The 19,077-nt window shown below is 36.6% G+C and overlaps 1 protein-coding gene across 1 annotated transcript in view; it reads left to right on the forward strand.

Moving 5' to 3' along the window:
• The first annotated feature begins 6,483 nt into the window (after window positions 1-6,483).
• Window positions 6,484-19,077, forward strand: part of LOC138438339 (ovostatin homolog 2-like) — a 53,268-nt gene continuing 40,674 nt past the window's right edge. Inside the window, 6 exon segments of the mRNA XM_069586506.1 lie at window positions 6,484-6,548; window positions 6,865-7,048; window positions 8,147-8,333; window positions 12,228-12,259; window positions 14,906-15,074; window positions 15,580-15,664. Of these exon segments, the coding sequence (XP_069442607.1) occupies window positions 6,484-6,548; window positions 6,865-7,048; window positions 8,147-8,333; window positions 12,228-12,259; window positions 14,906-15,074; window positions 15,580-15,664 (722 nt within the window).

Here is a 19,077-nt window from a genome sequence, read left to right on the forward strand (position 1 = left end):
AGCAGCTAGTGAATAGAGATGACAGCTCTGCTAAACATCTTGTAACACACCAGCTGCTTCGCACAACAAAGAATTATCCAGCCCCAAATGCCAATAGTGCCAAGATTGAAATATCCTGTTCTAATGTATCAAAGGACTAAAGAAATGCCCTGTCAAGTCATATGCATTCACTTGGCCTTTTTATTATCCATCTGTTTCTCCCCCCACTATTTTGTTTTTTAAATCACTCATCTACAGGGGGGCATTGTGTGATTAGAAATTTCTTGGCAACTTTAACAATCAGTCAGTGATGCAGGAGACAAACATTTGAGAATAAGAAGGACAGTGTCACTTATCAAGCTGATTATTCTCTTCTGAGTAAAAGGTGATTTCCTTTTCAGGGGATTGCAACATCAGGAACTGAAGAGTTTTGTTTATTTTAAAACATAATTCACTGCCTATACATTGCTAGTCTTGGGCAATCCTCCATTTGTAGTGCTGGTGTAAACAGTTCAGAGAGGTGGACTAGAAGTTCAAGATATTCTCAGGAACTCTGACATACATTTTAAACATCTGTCCCTTTAAATGGTCTATCATTAATTATGCAGCTGGGAAAATCAAGAAACTATTTTATTGTTGTTTAGAGAAAACTTGTAATATATAAATCATATAAAGCCAAAAGAGCCTTTCAAGGCGTGGCTTCAGATTCAACCCAATGGTTCTAGGGAACTAAACCAATATTGCCCCATGTCTGATCAAATTCACCCAGCTGGAAAAGCAGAGTAGCCAGATCTTCACCTGTCTTTCTCTTGCTATTGGCTATCTTCCTTACCTTTGTATGGGGTTGGCCAAAGTTTGTTTGTTCTGAAAAATACTATGGAAAAACCCTAACAAACATTTTGGCCAACCCAAAACTACTTTCCTGTATAATTTTAGCAATACCCAGGATATTATGGACTTCCCTGGTGGCTCAATGGTAAAGAATCCACCTACTAACGCAGGAGATATGGATTCAATCCCTGGGTCAGAAAGATTCACCCAGAGAAGGAAATGGCAATCCACTCCAGTATTCTTTATTCCTGTCTGGAAAATCCAATGGACAAAGGAGCTGGGCGGGCTACAGGCCATGGGGTCACAAAGAGTTGGACATTACTTAGCAACTAAAAAACAGCAACATCTAGAGTATTAAACATCATTTGTATTTGTATTTGATTCCCAAATTGATATCCACATCTCCAGCATTTTTCAGAGCACCAGATTTATTATTTCAGCCCTCTACTATGTATCCCCTCTTTGGAGTACTAATGTCACCTCTTAATTAATATATATCAAATTATCACTTCATCTATATATTTGTTTTGTTTTCCCTGTCTTGCAGGGCAGTGCAATAGTATTTACTCCTAGTGTCCATCTCACCCTCTCCCTCTCCTTAATCCCCAAATCAAAATGGCTTCAAATTCTAACAAGAGTAAAGAAACATGTATCTTGAGACATATTGCCATAGTTCAGGGCATTACCTCTTTAACCTAGGGTAGTCTTTGAGCAGACTCACTGTGGTAATTATGAAGAGGATATATTTAGATGTGACTTTAGCCACATTATTTCATATAATTTTACATCAGACTTCCTGCCACTTTCTAATATCACAGCAATAAAGTGATGACATGTTTAAAAGAAATATGGTGTTTTGTTATGGCCTGAGTTATATTTTCAAACAGACTTTCTCCCAGTCTATTTTGCTAGAGGCCAGTCTAAATTTCTTTCTCTTTCTTTCTTCCTTTGACAGTAAATATCAAGCATAGTATCGATAACATATATGATTCTCTTTCCGCTACTTTACTCTCATTCCTGTATGTTTTTCATGGAGTAGAGTTGTTATGTCCACTACTCTTCAAACTAACATCAGACTCCTTAGTTCAAGAAAACAACTTTTCACAAGTCAATCACTATGTTTTCAATAGGCTTGTTGAATGGCATTTCATACACTCTCTTTTCTTCAATAAAGCAGAACTTAATATTATTTTTATTTTTTTTTTACATTTAATTTTAGTTTTTTATTTTTTAAATTTTAAAATCTTTAATTCTTACATGCATTCCCAAACACACACAATGTTCGATTATAATTTCATCACTTTCTTTTCTGAGCTATTACTTCAGTTTCTATGATACCTAGAAAACTCATAATCATGTTAACAGTCCCAACTCAAAACTTCCTAATCAAATTCTTTTCAACTTCCCATTTGTCATTTTAATGTGATTCCACTAAGCGTTGCTCATAGTTTCAATATAGGATAGTCTTCGTATCACATGGCCTTGTAATTTATGTTTAAATATTGTGCTGAGTGGACAGTGATTTATTCTAGGAAAAGAAATAGTCTTATTCATCTGTTTATCATCAAGGGCAGGTTCAATACTATGTCTCACCCCACCTCTAACCAACCACCACACATTTCCTTGGCACCCTACAGTTCCTTCTCTTCTGTAACATTTACTATGGTTGTAATGAAATAATTAATTGTACAATTCGTTCTTTAACCTCCACCTTTCCTAATAGAATAACTACAAAAACTTGCATTCACCTCATAACTCCCACCATCTACCATGTATGCAGGTCAGGAAGCAACAGTTAGAACTGGACATGGAACAACAGACTGGTTCCAAATAGGAAAAGGAGTACATCAAGGCTGTATATTGTCACCCTGCTTATTCAACATATATGCAGAGTACATCATGAGAAACGCTGGGCTGGAGGAAACACAAGCTGGAATCAAGATTGCTGGGAGAAATATCAATAACCTCAGATATGCAGATGACACCACCCTTATGGCAGAAAGTGAAGAGGAACTAAAAAGACTCTTGATGAAAGTGAAAGAGGAGAGTGAAAAAGTTGGCTTAAAGCTCAACATTCAGAAAACGAAGATCATGGCATCCAGTCCCATCACTTAATGGCAAATAGATGGGGAAACAGTGGAAACAGTGTCAGACTTTATTTTGAGGGGCTCCAAAATCACCGCAGGTGGTCATTGCAGCCATGAAATTAAAAGACGCTTGCTCCTTGGAAGAAAAGTTATGACCAACCTAGATAGCATATTCAAAAGCAGAGACATTACTTTGCCAACAAAGGTCCGTCTAGCCAAGGCTATGGTTTTTCCAGTAGTCATGTATGGATGTGAGAGTTGGACTGTGAAGAAGGCTGAGCACCGAAGAATTGATGCTTTTGAACTGTGGTGTTGGAGAAGACTCTTGAGAGTCCCTAGGACTGCAAGGAGATCCAGTCCATTCTGAAGGAGATCAACCCTGGGATTTCTTTGGAAGGAATGATGCTAAAGCTGAATCTCCAGTACTTTGGCCACCTCATGCAAAGAGTTGACTCATTGGAAAAGATTCTGATGCTGGGAGGGATTGGGGGCAGGAGGAGAAGGGGACAGATGACAGAGGATGAGATGGCTGGATGGCATCACTGACTCGATGGACATGAGTCTGAGTGAACTCCTGGAGTTGGTGATGGACAGGGAGGCTTGGCATGCTGCGATTCATGGGGTTGCAAAGAGTTGGACACGACTGAGCAACTGAACTAAACTGAACTGAACCATATTTCTAGCAAATAGTAGATACTCAGTAAGCACATACTGAATAAACAAGTGACTAGAGATAGTTCCATAGCAGTGAACAATGACCTAAATAACACTGAGTCTGTCACATGATGATGATATAATATCTATCATATATCCCTTTATTTAGCAGAAACATAAAGAGAATTTCGAACATAGTACATTGTTCCATGTCCTTTCATATTTTTATATATAAACATTGTTTGATCTCACTTAATTTGATTATTAAAAGAAATTCTTCCCAAACACCTACTCTCTGGGTGACCCTATGAAAATTTGTGGGTTTTTTTCCTGATAATGTATTTCTCTTATCTATAAAATAAGAATAAATAAAGAACTTAAATTGTATTTTTGAGAATTAAATGAAGTGATATCAATATCAGTGCCTATCACTCTGTTAATTATTAAGAAATTATAATATCCCCCTTCTTCCACAGATCTTCATTCCTTCATTCTCACTTCCTTTCTCCCTGCCCTCTCCCATCCTCCTTCTTTCTTTCCTCTTTTTCTTTCTTCCCTTCTATACTAGAAGTAAACTCCTTTAAAAAGCTGTGTCTTACTCATCTTGCTCTCTCTAGCACCTCACTATTGCCTTGCTGATACATAGTAAGTACACAATAGAAGTTGGATTTATATCTGAATTTTTTGGAATAAAGACCCATTAACCATGTAAATCAGATAAATTTATTTGAGGATGTGTTAATCAGATAAAGCCATGTTTGGGGAAAGAGATATTATTAAAAAATTCTAGTTTCCAAGGTGATTTAAAAGAATTGTACAAAACATATGTTTGTCATTAATAACTAGCCTTGATTAAAGTTAAAATGAATAGTCATTTACTGAGCATAAAATATTCACATTTGGAAAAACACAAATATTTTAGAGAAGTTGCATGATTTTAGATTCACCAGCCTTGAGAATAAAGAATTAGTTGCTTTGACTTATAAACAGTCTGCCTTGTGGTCCTGTTTAACTTGAACACTGATGAGTTGAGCTTCACTTGTTTTGGAAGCTAGTGATTTGTGAGTAGGAGAAACAGAGTACAGAGAGTGGTTCTAATAATAAGCCTAAGGGGTGATCAGAGGAAAGGGTATTGATCAAACACAGAGACCAACAGTTTGAGATTCCAGTGGAAAGAAATTAAATATTAAAACTGGCGAGGCCAAATAACAGTTGAAGATTAGCCCTGTAGCAAAGATTTTAAAAGAGCTGGCGTCTTAAGCATGGTTAGAGAAAAGGCAGACTGAAAACAAAAGTCTTAAATTGAAATGGGGAATCGAGAGAAGCTGAAGTTCTACTGAGAACATGATCCGAGTTTTCAAGCACACGGTACTGTGCTGTAATTGGAAATGCGGTCAGCTGAGGACCCTGTTGTGACCTTCCCTGGCCTCAGAGCCCCATTCAACCTCCGCATGGATTATAGTTGGTTTTGTTGTTCTTTCCTTTGTGTTTGCTGTTGCAGTATTGTAGATCTATTTCTAAAAGACTGAAATCAGTTTCATTCTTTCATTACCCAATGCATCATTCTTCAAGCCAGATGCATTAACTCCATCAATACTTGACATGAAAAGGATGTTAACAACAACCAAAAAAAGAAGACAAATAGGGGAATTAACACACTGAGGGTAAGAGGTCACCAGTTTCTCTGGTATGACTCATGTTTCTTGTAGAAAAATTTTGCAATAATATGGCAAAGCATTTTTTGCGAGGGTGGAGATCAAGAAGTGACTAGTATGTGTGTACGCCTGTGCATGCACGCCAAGTCAAGTCAGTTGTGCATATTTGACTCTTTGCGACTCTATGGACTGTAACCCACCAGATTCCGCTATCCATGGAATTCTCCAAGCTAGAACACTGGAGTGGGTTGTCTTGCCCTCCTCCAGGAGATCTCCACCACCCATGGATCGAACCTTCCTCTCTAATGTCTCCTACATTGGCAGGCTGTTTACCACTAGCATCACCTGGGAAGCCCAGTATGTGTATACGCACTCACACATATTTATCACATTTTCTTGCATTTTTTTCCTATTTAGGGTAGGAAAGGATATTGACCATTATAAAAACCTAAGAAAAGTATAGTAGGAACTCCTCTGATGGTCTAGTGTTTAAGACTCCATGCTTCCAATGCAAGGGGAGTGGGTTCCATCTCTGGTGGAAATGCTAAGTTCCCTCATGCCACAATATGGCAAACAAACAAAAAAAAAAGTCAGCAACAACAGAAAATTAAAGTAAATGTTGCACACATATCAACATTTTAAATGTTGTATTCCATATCATGAAATTATAGAAAAATGAGTTTCAATTATCTGTAAAATGAGCCTATATTGAGATATTTATTTGCATCTGGATTTTGGCAATATCAGATAATGCTGCTTCTCTCAGAAGCCTGGAATATTTACCTTTGGGGATTTGAAATGATTAATAGCTGTTTGGACAAGTATTTTCTTCCAAGTACTGATTCCTGTGGATTAATGCTTTTGATACTGCGGTGAGCCCTGGGAGTGAGGAACTAAATTAATAGAATCCTAAGTGTCACACAAGGGCTTTCTTTGTTTTCCTCTTTCTTCCTGTCCAACCTGTACTGCTGATTCCAAAAACAGATCAGCATCTGGTGAATTTAAGAAGGAAGTTGTAGGTAAAGTGACACCCCCAACCCCTCGGAAAAGTAATGGGAGAGGAAATCCAAATATGATTGGAGTCCCATTATATTTGCTCCAAAAAGCAATTGATCCTTCACTGTGTGACTATATAAAAGCAACAGTATACAGAGAGATGCAGAGTAGAAGGAAGAAAAGAAAGCAGAGTTGAGACAGCTGACTTCTAATAAAGACAGAAAAAAAGAGGAGAATATCTTGAAGAATATCCTGAATAATTGTTCAGGCACTGGGGTAAAATGGTGCCCATTATTTTTATGAGCACCTTTTTGCTTCATTTTACTGTTTCTGAGACTTTGAACCTGTAAGGAATATTATATTGCTATTCATATGAAAGTACTGGCAAAGTGACCTTATGAAATATGCTGTGTTAAAATTTGATTGTATTCTACCATTTCAATTTCTGAGGCAGAGTGCTGATTTACCTTGTAAATCTTAAACAGGTGTATGAAGGAAACTGACTTTATTTTTTCTTGATAGCTTTCTGTATACTTAAGTTTATTGTAATATCATCAAAAGTGCATATGTTTCAGAAATATGTCAATAAGCTAAAATTGTTTTATGCATGTTCTGCATTTCTCTTACCCTTGTTTAGAGTGTTGATTACTTTGTTTGCATAGGCAATATATCTTATGGGTCCCCTCTGTGATGCAAAGTCACTCTACAGAACAAGCTTGTCTCCACCTTTTAAACCTGAATGAATCTGTGTCCTTGAGTGTTGTCTTAGAATATGATGGATCCAATAGCACTATTTTTGACCAGACTGTGGAAGAGGATAACTTCTATGCTTGTGCAAATTTTGAGGTGAGGTGCAGAAATCGACATTTCAGAACTTCAGATGGGAAGATGGAATTACTACTTAAAAATGAGTTTTGTGTCTGTTTCTCCATTTCTGCCTTGTAAATAAATTCTTCAGTACCATTTTTCTAGATTCCATATATATGTGCTAGCATGGACATGGGGAGAGGTGGGAGAGGGTAAGATTATGGAAAGAGTAACATAGAAACTTACGCTACCATATATAAAATAGATAGCCAATGAGGCTGCTGTATGGCTCAGGAAACTCAAACAGGGGCTCTGTATCAACCTAGAGGGGTGAGATGGAGAGGGAGATGGAAGGGAGATACATGTATACCTATGGCTGATTCATGTTGAGGTTTTATAGAAAACAGCAAAATTCTGTAAAGCAATTATCCTTCAGTAAAAAATAAATAAATCTTAAAAGAATTAGTTTTAGAGAAATAACAAAACTTGATTTGGATAAGCTGTGGAATCTGAGAAGCAAAATTGGATAATTTTTGAGAGCCAAATAAAAAGACAAGTTATATATACAATAAAGCTTGTGAAGTACTACACTTTTCTCTTGCAGGGAATGGTAATAAGACAATATAACTGTTTTCTGATGGGTTTCGCTGGTGGCTCAGCGGTAAAGAATCTGCCTGCCAATACAGGAGACATGGGCTCAATCCCTGGGTCAGGAAGATCCCCTGGAAAAGGAAGTGGCAACCCACTCTAGTATTCTTGCCTGGGAAATCCCACGAACAAAGGAGCCTGGTGGGCTACAGTCCATAGGGTTGCAAAAGAGTCAGACACAATTTAGTGACCAAACAACTGCTTTTAGATAGTAGAACTGTTTAAAAAAGAGGATAGAGAATTAAGTAAAGGAATGAGAGATTGGAACTCAGGAACATAGAAAACAATAGATGAGAAAACGCAGAAATAACTTTACTGGAAACTGTCCTCAGGTTAAATAAAGGAATTGAAACAAGTGATTAACAAGTTTCCCATTAAGACATAATGGATTCACAAGGCTCTCTCAGCCTCAGAAGCAAATTAAGGCATTGTTTACCACCTAAATGGCTAAGAATGATTTTCCCATTTTCTGCTCTTTATGTTAAACAGGTTTCCCACAAGTCTTCTGAACAGATGGCTTTTGTGACTCTGTTGGTTAAGGGAGATACTCTTAAAATCTTTGAGAGGAGATCTGTAGCACTCTCTTCAGAAGAGACAGTGACCTTTGTGCAGACAGATAAACCCATCTATAAATCTGGAGAGAATGGTAAGTCAATATTTATGTTTCCTTCTTATTGTTGATTTCAGAAACTCTTTCTTCTAATTTTAAGCAATCCAAACACATTATTAAATTTAAATCCAAGTTCTAATTTGGTCTTAACTCTTCAGATCAAAAATTTTTAGGATTTTGACCAGTGGTCTAGGTCAGTTATGAAACAGTGCCCTCCAGTTTCAATTGTTGAGTGCTTTGTTTCTTACAGTTTCATGTCTATCCCACTGTTTACAAATTCTCATGACAGGCTTGCATAATACAAAGGCTGCGAGCTAGGGGTGTGTTACTTCATAATTTACCAGCTGGGCAAACTAATTAAATCTCTATTTTGACTCAATTCTTTTCATCCATAGAATGGAAATAGTAAAAGTATCTCATTTTTACTGTGAGAATAAGATGGTCAATATAAAATAGTCTCTCTGTGTGCATGCATGTTAGGTTGCTTCAGTCATGTCCCACTTTGTGCGACCCCATGGACTGCAGCCCACCAGGCTCCTCTGTCCATGGGATTCTCCAGGCAAGAATACTGGAGTGGGTTGCCATGCCCTCCTCTGGGGAATCTTCCAGACCCAGAGATAAAACTTCCATCTTTTATGCCTCCTGCACTGGCAGGTGGATTCTTTACCCTTAGTGCCACCTGGGAAGCCCAAAATAGTCCCTGGCACACAGGAAGTAATTTGTAAATGGCATTTGTTGTCATCATCATTATTATTCATACCAGAAAAAGGAATCATAAATCTGATAACTTAGGCAGAGCCCTTCTTCATTATTGCTGTAAGTAGAAGAAAGCAGAAAAAGCACCAAACTAAGATTCAGAAGGATATGATTTTTGTCTTGGCTCTGAGAATAAATTATCAACTTCTGCCAAGTCAGTTCTGGTCTTTGAGATCTTTAGTTTTCTCATTTGTAAAATTAGAAGTTGGATAAGAGCATCCACACACTTTGTTCTATGAGCCTAGCGGGCTACAGTCCATGGGGTTGCAAAGAGTTGGATATGACTGAACATCTGAGCACACAGATGACTTACTAAAAAAAAAAAGTAAAAGAACTAAAACAGAATTTATCTTATACTAAGGATTTTTTTTTTGTTTTGCTACATTATGTTTTCTCTTCTGGATGTATTAAAATACTATGATGACAGTTATAGGTGCAAAAATAGCTAATATGGCTTTTCTGGAATTCTGCTAAAATCAATATTTGCCAACATTAGTATATTTTTCCATAAAAATTACATATAACTCATGTGCATGTGTGTGTATGTATGTGCATGTAGGCAGTTGGGTCTGACTCTTTGCAACCCCATAAACTGTAGCCCACCAGCCTCCTCTGTCCATGGGATTTCCCAAGCAAGAATACTGGAGTCAGTTGCCATTTCTCCTCCAGGGGCTCTTCCTGATCCAAGAATCAAACCCAAGTCTCTAGTGTCTCCTGCATTGGCAGGCAGCTTTTTGACCACTAGTGCCACATCAGAAGCTCATGTGTAACTCTTACCATATGTATTTCACATTTGTCCTTCTGTGATTAATTCTGCCACCAAGTTTTGGGACTTGCCTATGGGCTGTTATGGTAAAAAGTTTCTAGTGGTGGCAGAAGCTCATGCCAGCTTTGGTAACACCAGGTCATGATCAACAGATGAATTATAAATGTGCAATAAAAAATCTTTCCAAAAGGAACCCAGATCTTAAAGGGTTAAATCAGAGCTAGAGGGGAAGGAAGTGCAGTGTTCTATGAAAGCAAAGCAATTAATTTCACTGTCTATTTATAAGCAATCATATCTGGGAGAGAAAATAACAAGGATAACAATCTTATTAATAGCTATGAGAAAACTAATAATTAATAAATAATAAGAAAATATTATTTTCCCTCTTCCTCTTTCAGTTAAACTTCGCATTGTGACACTTGATACTAAGTTCCTACCTATCAACGATGTGGTGAGTTCAGTCATTTCAAAGGCATAATGAAATCTAAACAAATTACTCCATTGCTCTATAAGGTGTCATTGGGAAGTTTTCCATAACTATGGAGATACATATAACTATAGTTTCAAAGATAAACTTCAATATTAAACAAAAAACTTTCCTATACAGACTGCCATCTATAGGGTCGCACAGAGTCAGACATGACTGAAGTGACTTAGCAGTAGCAGCAGCAGCAGCAGCATACAGTGAATTGCTTTACTTCTCTAGGTCTTTTCATCCTGTTAGAAAAAAATGACTTACATAGAACTTGCTTTTTACTTCCCAGAGGAAAGTTTGAGTCTGTTTCAGATTTAGAGTTTTCCTGGTATCTTTGACTCTAGAAACTTTGCCATCTGGGACAGGGAGGAATAAGTCAACATTTAAGTCAGATAATCTTTATAATGCAATATCTGGCCCCAAAATGAACTATTTTAATATTAACTTGAATTTTTCTTTCTTCTTTCAGTATCCCTTGATCACACTTCAGGTAAGAGATCTTTTTCAAACCCATCATTTTAAATGTGCAGATAAATAGTGATATGTGTGTAGTTTTCATTAAGCACAGTGAGAAATTAAGATAACTGAAATATGGGGGAAGGGAAATTTGTACATGCATACACAGTATAAGGCACCATGTGAAGAACCAAAGAAAGGGCTGCCACTTTTAGTGTCTGCTGTGGGCCAAATGGGGCAACGATGGATCTTCATGGAAAAACATAAGATTAGGTTCTTTATAGGGGCTTCCTCAGTGGCTCAGGGGTAAAGAATCCACCTGCAATGCAGGAGACTCAAAAGACACTGGTTCGATCCCTGAGTTGGGAAGATCTCCTGGAGAAAGGCATTGCAACCCACTCCAGTATTCTTGCCTGAATGATCTCCTGGACAGAGAAGCCTGCCAGACTACAGTCTATAGGGTCACAAACAGTCAGACATGACTGAAGCAGCTGAACATGCAACACACACAGGCTCTTTCTAAGGGAGATTTATGTCTCAAATTGCTTGATTTTGGCTGCTGGCTCTTCTCAGTTTTAATTTAGCCACATTTTGTTTTAAGAAAATAGAACTCAAAAGCACCTAAAAATGTAGGAGTACACAGAAGGTGATATTATAAAATGGACTGCACTTTCAGAAACCAGTTTGCATCTCCTTCAACCAGTTCAAATCTCTGGTGTAGTGTAATGTGGCTTTCAAATTTAAGTGAAATTGCATGCCTGTCCATAAATAGCTTGTATCAATCAACTCCAACAGTATGTATTTTAATCTCTGCATATAATAGGTACCATGACTAATTAGTTCTAAAGGTTAATACATTGAAATCTAGTTCATCATTACTGATCATGTATGTAAATATAGTCTATAATTTAAATGATTTTGATTTTGTTATATGGGTGACAATTTGTCCTTCTAGTGGAATAAATAATGTTGGCCATTTTATGTTTTCTGCATTATTAGTAACCTGTAAATTATATTATCTCCACATTTAAATGTTTCATGCAGATAATGTTGTGTTCCATGGAAAGTAACAGCAAACTTAAGTAACATCGCTTTAAATGAGTAAAAAATCCATTGTTTTCAGAAACTACTACCCCTGAGTAGTAGGTTCAAGGTTAGGGCAGTAATAGCACAATGTTACTAAGGCTTCTTCTATTTACTCTTTTTCTTTCTTTCTTTTTAATTTTTTAAATTTTAAAAGTATGATAACACATTTACAGGAGACTTGGAAAATACAGAACAAAGATACATATAGTGCAATTTTTTTAAGAAGCTAAATTAAGATTTTTAGTTGGAGTTTCAATATCAACCTCTCAAAATTAATAAAATGAATATACAGAAAAGTAGAAGGTTATAGGAAACCTGAAAAGCACCATGAACCAATTCAACATAGTTAAGATTTATGCAGTTTTGAAGCAACAGTACGATACACACTCTGTTCAAGTTCTCATAGACTATGAACCAGGAGACACTGAAACATATCCAGGGATGTAGAATAAGGTGCAAAAATTTCATGATCTAAAGGAATTGAAATCATACAGAGTCTGTTTCCTTACCACTGTGGAATGATGTTAGAAATCAACATCAAAAGATATTTGAAAATAACCCATATATTTTCAAGTGCAATGTGACATTTACCAAGAGAGATCTTTGACTTAGCCATTGAAAGCCTCAATAAATTGGAAGACTGATGAAACACAGCAGGCGTTTGCAGAGAAGCAAGCATTTAAATGAGAAATTAATATCAAAATACTTTTAAAATCCCATGTATTTGAAAATTAAAGGTCCACTTTTAAATGATGGGTGTATCAAAGAAGCCATAGAGAGGAAAATTAGGAAATATTTATAATAGAATAAAAATGGAAGAGAATTTCCCAGAATTTGTTGCATGCAGCTGAAGCTACTCAATAGACTTCTATTTAACCTCTATGTCATCCTCAATATCTTGCTTTATTTTCTGTAACATCCGAGTTTGATTCTTCTCTATCCAGTGACTTCTATTTACATGTCATCAGCCAACACTCAGTCACATGAGTAATTCTTACTGAAAGGAAGTCTACAAAATTAATTTAACTTTCTAGATTTTACTGTGGAGGAAAGCAAAAAACAAACAAACAAAAAAAAAAGATGAGCAGTGAGTAATGTTTCTGTGCCTTTGTATATATCTTTTTATCCAGATTTCTTTAATTCAGTTCAGTCGCTCAGTCGTGTCCGACTATTTGTGAGCCCATGAATCACAGCACGCCAGGCTTCCCTGTCCATCATCAACCCCCGGAGTTTACTCAGACTCATGTCCATCGAGTCGGTGATGCCATCCAGTCATCTCATCCGCTGTTATGCCCTTTTCCTCCTGCCCCCAATCCCTCCCAGCATCAGAGTCTTTTCCAATGAGTCAGTTCTTCACATGAGGTGTCCAAAGTATTGGAGCTTCAGCCTCAGCATCAGTCCTTCCAATGAACACCCAGGACTGATCTCCTTTAGGATGGACTGGTTGGATCTCCTTGCAGTCCAAGGGACTCTCAAGAGTCTTCCTCAACGCCACAGTTCAAAAGCATCAATTCTTCAGTGCTCAGCTTTCTTCACAGTCCAACTCTCACATCCATACATGACCACTGGAAAAACCATAGCCTTGACTAGACGGACATTCATTGAGAAAGTAATGTCTCTGCTTCTGAATATGCTATCTAGGTTGGTCACAACTTTCCTTCCAAGGAGTAAGCGTCTTTTAATTTCATGGCTGCAATCACCATCTGCAGTGATTTTGGAATCCCAAAGAAATAAAGTCTGACACTGTTTCCACTGTTTCCTTATCTATTTGCCATGAAGTGATGGGACCAGATGCCATGATCTTAGTTTTCTGAATGTTGAGCTTTAAGCCAACTTTTTCACTCTACTCTTTCACTTTCATCAAGAGGCTCTTTAGTTCCTCTTCACTTTCTGCCATAAGGGTGCTGTCATCTGCGTATCTGAGGTTATTGATATTTCTCCCAGCAATCTTGATTCCAGCTTGTGCTTCTTCCAGCCCAGGGTTTCTCATGATGTACTATGCATAGAAGTTATTTAGGCATGGTGACAATATACAGCCTTGATGTACTCCTTTTCCTATTTGGAACCAACCTGTTGTTCCATGTCCAGTTCTCACTGTTGCTTCCTGACCTGCATACAGATTTCTCAAGAGGCAGGTCAGGTGGTCTGGTATTCCCATCTCTTTCAGAATTTTCCACAGTTTATTGTGATCCACACAGTTAAAGGCTTTGGCATAGTCAATAATCAGAAATCAATGTTTTTCTGGAACTCTCTTGCTTTTTCGATGATCCAGTGGATGTTGGCAATTTGATCTCTGGTTCCTCTGCCTTTTCTAAAACCAGCTTGAGCATCTGGAATTTCACAGTTCACATATTGCTGAAGCCTGGCTTGGAGGCTTCCAAGACATAATTTCTTTAATTATTACTGGATAATATCAATACATTTATTGAAGCAGGCTCACACAAGCTGCTAAAAGCAAAGGACGGAGGAAGTGTGGCTTGAAGGATGCTTTCTTATTGTGGGACTTCCATTTAACAGTGTGTAATTTTTTTCACAATTTGAGATACAAGTGCAATAAAATGATAGAACTTTCTTTACTTCCCTGAACTACATGTGTTCAGTTGCTCGATCATGTCTGACCCTTTGTATCCTCATAGACTATATCCCAACAGGCTCCTCCATCAGTGGAATATTCCAGACAAGAATACTGGAGCGAGTTGCCATTTCTTATTCCAGGGGATCTTCCTGCCCCAGGGATCGAATCCATGTCTTCTGCATCTCCTGTATTGGCAGGCAGATTCTTTACTACTAGCGTCACCTTGCTGTGTTGTGCTTAGTCGCTCAGTCATGTCTGACTCTTTGTGACCTCATGGATTTCAGCCCAGCAGGCTCCTCTTGTCCATGGGGTTCTCCAGACAAGAATGCTGGAGTGGGTTTCCATGCCCTTCTCCAGGGGATCTTCCCAACCCAAGGATCAAACCCTGGTCTCCCACACTGCAGGCAGATCCTTTACCCTCTGAGCCACTAAGGAAGCCCCAACTACATAAAGGATCACAAGTTAAAAAGAAAAGGATAATATTCTCATACATCCTCTGCTTTTATTTCTTCTTTATTTTCTAGGATCCTCAAAACAATAGGATTTTTCAATGGCAAAATGTGACCTCTTCTCAAAATATTACCGAACTCTCATTTCAACTGGTTTTAGAACCAGTGTTTGGAGATTACTCTATTGTTGTGAAAGAAAAATCAGGAAAGACGTTGACACACCAATTTACTGTTGATAGAAATGGTAACCAATTGCTAATTATGATTGTTGTCTTATATAATTGAAGTGTCCAAAGAACTGTTCAACAAAATAACTTTTATGTTAGAATTAGACAAATTACATTAAGTTTGATTTGGTTTTCTGCCATTTTCCTTTCTTGTCCTTCTATGTTTTATTGTCTCTGCTTTCTTGTTCATCATTCATTGCCTGTATCCTTATTCTGATCCCTTCCTTTTCTCCTGAGGAAATATCCCATTTTTTTAGAATAAAGACAACCATCTAGAAAGGATCTAAAGGACTACAACAAACAAAATGTGAAGTTCCAAGAATAGGAAAGAAAGGAAAAGAGAATTACTAATTAATGAGACACCATCACCCACTGATGGAATTTGGAGGAACTGAACCATGATCTATACAGAGACATACATAGAAAAATGTCATGTGTGGAAACACATTTACATGGTTGTAATCATTTTTGCTCAGCAGTGTGTGAGAGCTGAAGTAACATTATATTTCTCTTTGTTTCCAGTGTTGCCCAAGTTTGAAGTTAAGGTCAATGCACCACAAACAATAACTATTTCAGATGATGAATTCCAAATCAGCGCATGTGCTGAGTAAGTATTCAAGAGATTTAACTCCACCTGTCAATACAAGGGTTAGAGGAAACAAAAAATGAGATCAATCATGTAAACTTATGTATCTGCTTATATTAAAAGTTTTAAAGAAGTAATGGATTGTCACTGTAGAATATTTGAAAAATATTGAAAAATGTGAGATATTACCTAAAATTAATTATGTTAACTGTCATTAATACTTTATTTTTCTCTGGTCTTTTATGAGCACTTTCAACAATTAGACATTTTTACCCACTCCAGTTAAGAAAACCTGTTACTATACAATGCTAGGCTTTTCATGTATTCCAATTCCTCGCTGCATAAACATATCTCTGTGTGGCTATACCAAATTTGTCTAACCACTCTTTTATTATATGACATGCAACCTGTTTGATTTTGTTTTCCCAGTGACAAATAAAGTTATAGTAATGTCTTTGTGTATAAAATGTAGCATTTTAATGAAAAATTATTTACTTAAGAAAATTTCCCAGAATTGGATTTACTACAACAAAAGTGTAACAATGCTATGACAAATGGGTAACATTCTTTTAGTTTTTTTTGACTGCCATATTGTTCACTAAGTATGTTGTGCCCAAGGATGATTCCGACCGCTTGTCTAAAGCATCTTGCCTCACTGAATCTTCACCATCAGTGGATGTTTTCACTAAAAAAAAAAAAAAAAAAAAAACCAGAAAGAAAAGAAAGAAACATTGAAAATATCATAGTGAGGCATTTTATCAATTTAATTTTAACTAATTTGAATCCACTTGATGTAAAAAAGGAATTCCTATGTGACTCAAGAAATTGTTATTTTCTTTTGAGGGAATTATTTCTAATGCCTTGCCTTTCCTCAAATTTCTAATTATAGTAAAAAAAAAAAAAACAAGCTAATATTTATTGAATACCAATTAATGTGCTAAGCATTACATTTGTTAACTTTCTCACCATATCACTGTGAGAAAGGAGCTATTATCAACTCAATTTTATAAAGAAAAATAATGAGAGAATTTAAATAACTTATCAACATTAATAGGGTTTTTTGATGGAAGAACAGAACTACAACTTAGACCTAGGATATCTAAGTTCAGTTTCTCTCCTAACCAAGACCTCTATTATACTTTATATAAACAATTGAAAATGTTAATATTTGCCATATTTGTTAAACATTGTTTATTTAACTAATGACATGAAAACTACCTGCCTTTGAATATTTTCAGTAGTATATTAAAGATACATTGGTAAAGGGCAGCCTGGTAGAAACATGGGGATTTTGCTGAGAATACCATAAGGAATCTTAGAAACAGTTTCTAGTCTTTTAAAAAAATGTTCTTTAGACTCTAGGAAAACAATCATAATATTTTTCTGAGTTTCAGTGAAGAGTAGCTGATCATGTGCCAGAATTTTGTAAATGTAGTGTATGAGATATTATAGATTATCTGTGTAAAAAATAATGGGATAATCAATATAAGTATCCTAAACTGGTTTCACTAGAAAAGTCCTACAGAAAACCAGAATTGTCAGTGGGATTAACATCTATAATTTATCTGCTGAATGGTATGTTGTAACACTGCAATGCACTTTATAGGAGTAGTCAAAATATTTTATCAAGTATCACCTTCCAAAGACTTCCTAAAAGCTAAATGTTGATATGGAATTGAGATTTTTTTTTTTAATTTATTTATTTTAATTGGAGGTTAATTACTTTACAATATTGTATTGGTTTTGCCATACATCAACATGAATCCGCCACGGATGTACACGTGTTCCCAATCTTGAACCCCCCTCTCACCTCCCTCCCCATACCATCCCTCTGGGTCATCCCAGTGCACCCGCCCCAAGCATCCTGTATCCTGCATTGAACCTGGACTGGTGATTCGTTTCTTATATGATATTATACGTCTCAATGCCATTCTCCCTAATCATCCCACCCTCTCCCTCTCCCACAGAGTCCAAAAGACTATTCTATACATCTGTGTCTCTTTTGCTGTCTTGCATACAGGGTTATCATTACCATCTTTCTAAATTCCATATATATGCGTTAGTATATGGTATTGGTGTTTTTCTTTCTGGCTTACTTCACTCTGTATAATCGGCTCCAATTTCATCCACCTCATTAGAACTGATTCAAATGTGTTCTTTTTAATGACTGAGTAGTACTCCATAGTGTCTATGTACCACAGCTTTCTTATCCAGTCATCTGCTGATGGACCCCTAGGTTGCTTCCATGTCCTGGCTATTATAAACAGTGTTGGGATGAACACTGGGGTACACATGTCTCTTTCAATTCTGGTTTCCTCAGTGTGTATGCCCAGCAGTGGGATTGCTGGGTCACAAGGCGGAGGGTTTTATTTATTTATTGACATGGAGTTTGGATTTACTGAAATGTCGATATGGAATTAGGATTTATTAAAACTTCCTTAATGTTATATTCTACTCAGATCTGACATTAAACAATGTGTCAGTATCAGAATAATCAAATCCTGCAACAGGACTAGAGAGTTGAGAGCAGAGCTAAGCTTGCTCCATGGTTGTTTCTGTGCAGGCTGAGAGAACATGATGAATGAATCAGTGTGTCCAGAAAATAACATCAGTGACTGAGTTGCCAACAATTAAGATTACACAATACTGAATCATTGTTTCTTAACCATTAGCTTGGAACAGCCAGAGGAAACAACAACAGATTAGATTATTTTAGCAAACCACCTCAGAGATGGATTAAGCTTTTAAGAAGGAAGAAAATTGCCCACAGGCAAAAGTATTTTAATAAACTGTATTAGTATTCGCCAAAACCTTTTCAGATTATAAAAGGAGAATGCTTATTCTGATCTGTATGTAAACTTAAGCTACATATCTTTTTAGGTGATAACGCAATGAGTTTTATCTGATAAATAAAAAACAATAAGAAGAAGGAAATAAGATATGCTGGGGTATACATTTGTGACCTGTTTAGAGTCTTGACTCTATTTTACTTGTAATTGATATTTAGAGTTGACAGATTATAGTGAGTTGGATTGAGTTAAAATATCAGAAGCATTGAGAATTGTTAAATAGATTAGTGGAAGAGAAAGAACATGGATTGTGGCCTGAGAAATATCTGAGTTTGAATTTTAATTCCATCAGTTACAAAGTGGAGAAAAGAGATACCCGATCTCAATTTACTAATCCATTAAATGAGATAACACACTTACATCTCAGGATCACTGGGAAAAATAAATGATATACGTAAACACCAATGTCCAATTACTAGAAAAAATATTATAATCACTACATTTAATAATATTCACTTTTACTGTATACTGATTTTAGATTTGTTTTTCTAAATACTAGTAGAAGGGATCCTTAAATAATCCACAAGCTCAAATCATCAACGTATTTGCCTTTGAATCTTTAAAAAGCTTGTATTATAGTCTTTT

This window comes from Ovis canadensis, chromosome 3 (assembly GCF_042477335.2).
Source record: "Ovis canadensis isolate MfBH-ARS-UI-01 breed Bighorn chromosome 3, ARS-UI_OviCan_v2, whole genome shotgun sequence".
Taxonomy (NCBI): domain Eukaryota; kingdom Metazoa; phylum Chordata; class Mammalia; order Artiodactyla; family Bovidae; genus Ovis; species Ovis canadensis.